The sequence below is a fragment of the Octodon degus genome, unplaced genomic scaffold, assembly GCF_000260255.1.
Source record: "Octodon degus isolate 3935 unplaced genomic scaffold, OctDeg1.0 scaffold00041, whole genome shotgun sequence".
Lineage (NCBI taxonomy): Eukaryota > Metazoa > Chordata > Mammalia > Rodentia > Octodontidae > Octodon > Octodon degus.
The window spans coordinates 17,306,721-17,316,577 of NW_004524617.1; the positions used below are offsets into that span (position 1 = coordinate 17,306,721).

Consider the following 9,857-nt stretch of genomic DNA (forward strand, 5'->3'; position numbering starts at 1 on the left):
TAAGAAAAATAGAGAATGTAAGCCAAGCATGATGGTGCTCACCTGTAATCCAGCACTCAGGAGGCTGATGTAGGAGTATTGCTGTGAGTTCAAGGCTAGTCTGAGCTACATAGTGAGTCCAAGGCTAGCCTGAACTATATAGCAAGATCCTATCTCTAGAAACAACAACAAAAAAAGAAAGGAAACAAAAAGAAAAGAAAAACTCAGCATGCTTTCCATTGCTCAGGTTGCTAGTGCTGAAGCCTTAGGGTAGTGGATGAATAGCTCAGTGTTAATTTCACTGGAGCAAGTGCTACTCAATGTGGAGCAACGAGCACACAGAGGAAGCAAGACGAAGCAACAGTGAGCCTCATTATCTGATAGGTTACATTTGCAGCATTTTTCTCAACTTCATGTTCTCTTGGCATCAAATTAATTTTTATCCTACAATTTCCAACAGTCAAGGAAGTAATTAGCTTAATCATTTTCTTGCATAAGGTCAAAGATTTCAATAAATCTTCAAGGAAAACTTTTTTCCTTGTACCTTAAAATCTTATGCTTTTCGTACATAAAAATTTTACCACAGAGCTCATTACTTCCTTCCAAACAGAATGGTCTTAAAAGGTATTCTGGAAACAATTAGAATTAGATACTAATAGTAAAACTGAGAGAAGAAAAATTTTCTCTATGAATAGTGAAATAAACTTATTTTTAAAAATAAATTTGAACATAGTTACTGATACTGCTATACGTGATGTACACACATGTAGATACAGATACAAAATGATCTGTAAACTTCCAAGTGATGATTGATTTGGTAAAGCCAAAGAAAACTGCAAGAAAGATGAGGTGTCAAAACCCACAGAATGTGTTAAAAATAGAAAGTAAACCATGCATTAAAAATAAACAGTAAAGCTACCAACTGTGATTCTCCTCTGAGGCTTTTCCTCTAGCAACATTGGCTGCTTCATTTAAGTCAGTATTTTAAATGGGAAAAAAAGGTATTTTGTAAGCCTTAGATTTTATCTTACTTAAGAAATGCACAAAGCTCCTCTCAGAAAATAAATTTCATTAAAATGGAAGCACCAATAAAACAAGAGTTTTTCAGAATTGCGCACATTATTTTTCATAGCACTCTAATTCTTACATTCTAAACATTTTAAAGATTTTTACTGTCAAAGATACCTCATTGATTTTTTAAATAGAATGATTTTTTAAAAGATATTTTGTAGACCATTAAGGTATCACTGCTAAAAATTGGAAAAAATAATAAAATTTCTCCAGCAATAGTGAAATAACCATTTTCTATATAGATTGCTGTATTAGAATTTGGAGTGTTAAGGAAAAAACCAGAAAAGTGTTTAGTTTTTACAAGTCACACTTAAGTAAAAGACTTATTTTGATTTTTCTTTCCTGGGAATTATTTCCTCAAAAATACCAAAAAATTAATATGTCAAAAAATAGCATGGCAAAAGAATATGAAGGAGAAAAAACAATGGTTTTGCTGTAGGGGTGTTAGACAAGTGTAGATTCAAAGGTTTTTTTTGTACCGGGAATTGAACTTAGGACCGTGTGCTTGCCAGGCAAGCCTTTATGGCGCTGAGGTATTTCCTTGGCCCTAAAAGTATGAATTGTTTAAATAGATAAATTTCTCTATGCAAGTTACTTGATGTCTCATATACAAAATGGCACTGATAAATGCTTTTTGAGAATTCAGCTGGGCCAGGGAGATGTCTCAGTAGATTAAGCACTTGCCTGGCAAGTGCAAGGGCTTGAGTTCAATTTCCAGTTCCATCAAAAAAGAAAAAAGAGAGAAAGAGAATTCAATGGGTTGTCTGAAAAGACTACAAAGCAGGTAGCAGAATATAAGGAATGAAATTAAAAGATGTTTACCTGCTCTCTAGTTTCCTTTTCTACTCCTTTCAATGTCATAAAATAAAACTCCGATAAGCCCAAATCATATTGTTGCACATGCAAATACTCTCCAAATTGTAATAAAAAATTCCTTACTGCCAAAAGTATCATTGTTTAAACTGAAACCATTTTCTTAATGTCAAGATAAGCCTAATGATCTGATAATTTTTTTTCTTCTTCAACTTAATATAGTATAACAAAGGAATACAATAAGGTTAGAGATCCAAATACTTGGCAATATTCATTTCAGAGGTCATTTTAAACCTAAACCTGCCTGGGGCCTGGGAGATGGCTCAGTGGAATAAGCACTTCCCTGGCAAGCATAAGGGCCTGAGTTCAATCCCCGGTTCCGCCAAAAAAAAAAAAAAAAAAAACCTAAACCTGCCAAATTAAATGAGCTCTACATTGACAACCCAAAATATGAAAACAATTTAGTCCAATTTTATTTTATGAAAATTATATAATTATTTAAATTTTAATTTTCTTACATTCTCGCCTTATAGAAAGAAAGGATAAAGATAAATTAATTTTGCTTCAAAACTCAAAAATGTTAACTAAATTTTGTAGAGAAAGGATAGGGACTTAAATTATAATCAAATTGAAGAGTAACTTTGGCAGTGTTTATTCTTTAATATTATAGTAAAGGAAATAAATTGAAAACATTACTTATAGCTTTGTTTAATAATATCAGTTAACTATAAAGTATTAGTACTTAGAAGAGAACTTCAAATTCTACAATCATTGTTCTATAAAAAAATAGAAATGCAGGCCAAGAGTCAAGCCACCAAATGCTAGGGCCAGAGCTGAAATTCAAGTATTTCTCAGCTGTTGTTTTATTCTCTATCACAATTCATTTTGGTGATGTGCAATGAAAGTTTCGAAGAGCACTATCTTTTTGCCTTTTCTAGCATTTGATTAACGTGCTTTGTTTTCTGTGTAAGGTTGCAGGACAAGGATGTGTGGAGTGTTGGCTTGCACGCCTGCTGCTACCTAGAAAACGTTTTTTCCTTCACAAGAATGAAAGTGTAACTTAAACACACAATAATAAAAGTCTAGACCACTTGCCAGGAAATCACCTGTTTCAACACTTCCCCTTCTACAATTACAGATGATTCTATTACATTTAAATTGATGTCAGGATCTTATAAAATTTATATAAGCCAAAGTATAGTTAAGATTTTCATACAACCAGAAGAAAGCAATGTGAAGGCCCCACAATATATTAGTAACTCTCAGGATTTCCTTTTTCCGTTATCACTAAAAGATAACTGAAAGCTGGTAAAAAGGAGAAGCTAATATTATGTGAAACTATTGTGAAATACAAACCATTTCACAGAAATATTTTTTTCAGTCTTCACATTCCTTAACTTCCAACAACTAAAGTCATATATATCTTGATTCCCTTATTCATCACATCTTCATTCCCTCCCTTAAGTAGTATCATAGAACCATTTCATTGTGCTGACTACTTTCTTTTCTTTCTCTTTTTGTACTGACTACTTTCTTCAATTCTTCCAAACTCTTTACTCCCATTAAAGTTAAAGTTCTAACCATTCCTCAATTGTTGCTGCTCTGTAGGGCACATTCTGGATCCACTTTTTCCTTTTCACTCAAAAATACCCACTGAGCAGTTAGAAACTGCTAAATAATCTGTGCAAGTTAAAACTCTCCTAGATAACTATGTTACTGAGTAAATAACAGGAAAATTCTTTGCTCTCTTGAAGTATATATCATATACATAGCAGTCAGGTAAAAACAGTTAAAAAACCACATATAATAAGCCATTTAGCATGTTAGAAATGTCTAAGTATTACGGAAACTGAGGGCTGGGGAGATGGCTCAGTAGAGTAAGTGCTTCCCTGGCAAGAGCAAGGGCCTGAGTTCAATCCCCGCTTCTGCCAAAAAAAAAAAAAAAAAAAAAAGAAAGAAAAGAAACTGAGCAGGATAAATGGAATCAACTCCAATACTCTCCTTAGATCCTTTTATTGTGATAATGTACCATAATTCACTCCATCAGCCAGGTCAAATACTTCTTAGCCATGCCAATGCCTTCCTTTCTCTTATTTGCTAGGTCTTACTGGTCTACAGGTTTACTCATCTACATCAGCAATTATAACTGATTCTCATTACAGATTCTCTAATAAAAGATCTTAGCAAATACCAGTACAGAGAAAATTCTTTAGTCAGACTGTCCAAATTTAATTAGGCTCCACCACGTACTTGCCTTTTGGTTTTGATCTTCAGCCCTGGTGCTCCTACCTGTACTAGAAAGGCAATCTATTTTGACTAAAGAAATGTGGAGGAATTTTCATCAATGTTGGCATCAGAATCACCATGAGTAGCAGCAGCTTGATTCATTCCTTAAAAGTCTCTTAACTGGCTTTCTTCTTCTAGTCTTAGCCTTCACTAGTCTCCTCCAACACTATATCCCAAATAATCCTTGAAATCCACACACCTGAATAGTACAATGACCCCAAGAATTGCCTATCACCTTTCCCCCTAAACAGTTCCCTACTGCTTTTCTCAAAAAATGCAAATATATTACCATGATAAAGAATTTATTATATTTTACTCCTTCAATTTTTCTTTTTCAAAAATTTAATCTTTTAGTGCATTATCACTAAAGCAAGACAGGTTGGAACTGAAATTATTTGTGAAAAAATCTTCAAAACATAAAATTTGGTTTCTTTTTTAAATTTACAAAAGTCTCAACAACAGATCTTAAAGTTATCACAATTTGCTTTTGTTTTCAAATCTTATTTAATTTTCACTGTCCAAATGTCAAGTGGCTTTTGATTTAATCTAACACACCATGGTACAGTTTAACACAAAATATACACTGTGAGAATTTGCAACTCTACTACTAACCTGTTCTCAAACTCTTTTTAAAAAAATATATTTGGTTGTTGCAGGTCTCACTACGCAGCCCGGACTCTGGGCAACTCAGCCTGTCCTCAGGGCAGGGCTGCTGTGCCATGTGGTGCAGAGATTGAACCTGGGTCCCTGAGCCTGCCTAAGCTTGCCTAAGCAGGTGCTTTAGTCCACTGAGCAATCACACTCGCCCTTTAAACTCTTTTATTGTTATATTTTCCCCTTAAAAAACAATAGAAGCCAAATATATAAGTTATTTCCTTGAGGGTTTTTGTCAAATTTTTTCTTCCTATGAAATAAACACAAACCAATAACTGATTGACTTACTGCACTATTACATCTTTTCTGTATGTGTAAACATGTATACGTTTTTGTTTATTTATTTATTTTTTTTGTGGTAGCTGGGGATTGAACTCATGACCTTGTGCTTGCCAAGCAAGTACTTTTTCCACTGAGCTATCTCCCCAACACTGTTTTTGTACATATAGGCAAATTGACATTAACCAAGACCATCTTATTAGGTGATAAAAACAAGAGCACCATAAAAGTAATAATAAAATATCAGTGGCTATTTTATAGCTTAGGTCCACTTATGTTATTTTATACAGTCATTTCTATAATTAAGAAATAAAGACATCTTCAAATGATATAAAGCTATATTTAAAAGAACATATAGAGATTACTAAATAAAAATATGAAAACTGAGCAAATTTACAATTATGAGGCAGGTGGTAGTAAAAGAGCTAATTATAATCAATTTGTTCTTTTTTTTAACTGTCCAATTAGTGAGAAGCCTCTCAAGACAAACATTTTACTTACTGATCATTGGTAATAATATGTACAATTTATATAAAATCCATTTATGTTAAGGCACAGGGAAATAGCTGAGTAGAATAAGTGCTTGCCTGGCAAACACAAGGTCCTGAGTTCAATCCCCGGTTCCACAAAAAAAAAAATCCATTTATGTTAAACAAGTCATGAACACAAGCTGAAATAATTCTGAAAATCAAATTTTAATTAGGTTATAATATAAATAATCATACAGCCCAATAATTGTCAAAGGACTAATATAGAGCTTAGTGGTCAGATTTGGACTTAGTGTACTATTTTCACTTTATATTACTATTTTTCACTTTATCCTATTTCGCTTTTTGTTACTATTCACAAATTTAGACAACATAAAACTAAGCAAAGTTATTATTTTACCTTAAAAATACAAATATTTTAGGTTTAATATAAGACTTCATTTTTTTTAAGAGCAGAATACATTTATTGGGGGAAAGAAAGCTTCTGTCTGAGAAAGGGTGACAAAAGGGGACCCAAGTGGGTTGCCCTTCATGTTTTTAAAGAGTCGAACTATAAGGCTGATATGTGTGTATATGTATGTCATTGACATTTTTGTCAAGAAAGAATTATAGGAAAATTCTGTATTATTCGTTTACACTACAAAATTTTATTATGCAATCAGTGTAACTGTGTATAGCCCTTACTAAAAGGTTTAGAAACGGAAAGCCAAAAGCTTAGGGGCCAGGGAGACAGCTCAGTAAAATAAGCACTTGTCTGGCAAATGTAAGGTCCTGAGTTCAATCCCCAGTTCTGAAAAAAAAGCTTATTTCTTTTTGTTTCTTAATAAAGTTTTAATATGGTTTGCAGTAGTGTTTAATCATATATCTAAACTTAACCTAATCTTTTCTTTACTTTAAATTGGTACCAGGGATGAAACTCAGGACCTTGTGCTTGCCAGGCAGGTGCTTCAGCCACTGACATATCTCCCTGGCCCAATCTTTTTATTTTATATAAAACTTTTATATTATTTTGTGTTCCAAAACTAGTGAAAATAAAATTAATTTCAATTTCTGTGTGTTTAGAGCACCACAACACCATGCAATGAAAATAGAGAATGAAAGAAGCAAGGATAAGGAACATGATATTCTGTGAAAGTAGTATGTCAACTTAGCCATTTAAAGCAGTATTAGAACCCCAATGATCACTTCCTTAAACATGATCAATTAATAAAAAATAAAGAAAATCAAGTCATTGTTAGAAATTCGTTATGACAGCCGAATGACTTCGCTTATAAAACAGTGAAGGTATTATACATCTGTCAGAGATAAATTGGCTAGATACTTATTTAGGCATAAAGTTTTACAAAAGATCAATACATATTTGATGATACTCCTATACTGTGATGAATCATAATTAGTCATTTGATACTTGGCACTTTTGAAGAAATGAAATAATATATGAAAACAGGTGTCTGAGGAGGAGTTAATTAAGAAGCATGTGAGAGATTTTACCTGTCCAACCAGGCAAGCAGACTCTTGGCTGCTCCAATCAGATCCACAACTGATGTCAGAAAGTCATTTGGCAATTTTCGGCTGGTCCTCCCATCATAATGGCCACTCCTTCTCCTTCCTGTTATAAAGTTTTGTAGATTTTTGGCAGATGCATTCAGCTTATGAGATAGAGTTTTCAGATTTTCTGTCTCCAAGCCATAATTCTGAATTATAAAAAGATAATAAATAGATTAATGTCAGTATTTCTTTCATTCATGAAAATATTTATTGAGCATTTCACTATGCACAGACAATGGGGATATTATCAGAGTTCCAAATGACTAAGGTAAGATCCCTGTGTAGCCTACAATAAAAGTAAGGATATGGGGAAATGTCAGATAAAGAAATAATAGGATGTGTTACATATCAATAAGAACATGCCTGGACATGCTGTGCAGGCCTCATCCCTGCCCCCAACCCTGGGGGTGCGCTGAGATGGCAATTGAGACTAGGCATGGTGGCACGCGCCTGTAATGCCAACTCTTGGGAGGCTGTAAACAGGCGGATCAGTACAAGTCCCATCTAATAGTGAGACCCTGATCACCCTGTAAACCCTTCCCTAAAATACAAAAAAAAATCAATTAGTACATGGAATTATGCATCTATTATATCTTGGAACTATGACACCTGATATAGCAAGATTATAAGGATTCATGAGTTTATTTTTTTAAAAGAAAAACCTAAGCTCATTTACTTGTGAAATTATTACAGTCTATTACTATTGTATTGTCTATCCAGTTATTGTATGCAAGCTCATGAATATAGATACCAGGAAAAATTCTGCTTGCTCAAAGCTAAAATAGGGTAACCCAACAATAAAATGAAAAAGAAATAATTTGTATAAAGTATACTACTTTTTCTGTGTTCTCTACAGAAAAAAATAATAAGTTTCTGTTACAATATGATATGAGGAGGTGCTGGAGATATAGCTCAGGAGCATAAGCACCTGCCCAGCAAGTGCAAAGTCCTGAGTTTGATCCCAGATATTGAAAAAACAAACAAACAAAAACCAATATGCTATCAGGAAAAAACTCTACTTCTTCAGGGAAATTAACACACTTCCTATTTTTATAACTTAATTGTGAAGTTAAATTATTATTTTTGTTCTGGATGATTTAGATCACATTAAAATGTAAAGAACAATCAAATCAAGCATGCTGAATTCTTAGTAAATGTATCTGTTTACTTCTTTTCTTGTTTTCACTTCAATATTTAGTTGTATTAATTCATTCAAAATATTTTTGTCTATATACTATTTTACATAGGGTTTAAGTGAATAAATATATTTCTTAATATATTTACCACCTTCAGATAGGAAACAATTATACTATTCCTTCAAATAAACTTACTGAAAGTTTTTAAAAAATCACAATTTGCATTCAAAATAGCCAATTGTGAATTTCAGAATACTCATAAGAAAAGGTAGTTAAGAAGATCAAAAGATGTCCTTAATTAACTTAGTATTGTATGTATATTTCTGTTCTGTGCAAAATTAAAAGTATATAACATCATAAATTTCAAAGAATATTTTGGGGCCAGGGAGATAGCTTAGTAGAATAAGTGCTTCCCGGAGAAGCGCAAGGGCCTGAGTTCAATCCCTGGTTCTGCAAATAAATAAATAAAAATAAAGAATATTTTAATTTACTTGGGCCTAAGAGGCTGTTACATCTATCCTCCTTTCACGGTTGAATAAAATGAGGTGTAGGGAAGTTTTTTTAAAGGTTTGCTTAGGAGCTCAGGGATTAGACCAGATGGCTTATAATAAGGGACTGCCTCCCACCTGCCGGGGAAGTCTCTACCACATTCCTTCAGCCTCAACAACTGGAGCAAAGTAGAAACAAAAAGTTATAAAAAAGGAAATAAATGGCAAAAAGAATTTAACTCCACATCAATAACCACTGGGTATATATTTTATATTCAGCTTAATTGGTCAACTTCCTATGGTAATTTAACAATAAGAGAAACAAGTAGGACAAAATGCAGATGAGAAGATTTTCATGCATAAACATTAAATATCAAATTATGTCATGCATATTACTAATCAATGATTTAGTGATAAAATACAATTTTTGATGGAAATTCTATTTTTAATTGAAATATTCCTTTAAAAACCTATTTATTTGTGTTATTTAAAAACAGCATATTAAATATTCACTCCTTAATTTGAGTTGGAAGATCATCTTGCAAGTTAAAACATTTTCCTTGAGCAAAAGAAACAACTCTCTATTCAGAATCTATTATGTCTGATCATGGGTTATCTGTGAAACGTTTGAGAGATTTATCTAGCTTGTCACTGTATGAAGGAAATTCTCTTATATTTTTATAAAAGAGGCTATCACATGAGTAAATCAGGAGAATTTATTGTATAATTACATCAACCAATTGTGATGCTTCTGATGTGCTTAAAAGTATTTTTAGGTTTTCCATAATTTAAAGCATTGTTCTGAAATACAGAGTACTCAAATTATTTTTGTGTATTAATTGGTTTAATGAAGAACCATTTGTTTACAAATTATAATAATTTCTTAGAGAAAAATCTAATCAATTAACTAGGTAACTGATATTTCATTTATATTCATTAAACTTCTATAAAGATTAATTTAAAATATTTTGCTCAACAACATTAGCATGTCAAGTTATTAGAAAAGCTGATATATATGTGGCCTTCATTATCACTTCGAACTCTGCACCAGCCAAATCAATATATTCTTATTTTCAACTGACCACTCCATATGCTTTTACAATTTGGTGATTACA

General features: G+C 32.6%; 1 protein-coding gene across 4 annotated transcripts in view; it reads right to left on the minus strand.

Annotated features, from left to right (window-relative positions):
* Cnksr2 (connector enhancer of kinase suppressor of Ras 2) overlaps nucleotides 1-9,857 on the minus strand; it is a 314,719-nt gene that overhangs the window by 249,284 nt on the left and 55,578 nt on the right. For all 4 annotated transcript variants that reach the window (XM_023715390.1, XM_023715389.1, XM_004631400.2 and 1 more), the window contains exon 3: nucleotides 7,062-7,264. In XM_023715390.1, the coding sequence (XP_023571158.1) occupies nucleotides 7,062-7,264 (203 nt within the window). The remainder of the gene's footprint in view (nucleotides 1-7,061; nucleotides 7,265-9,857) is intronic.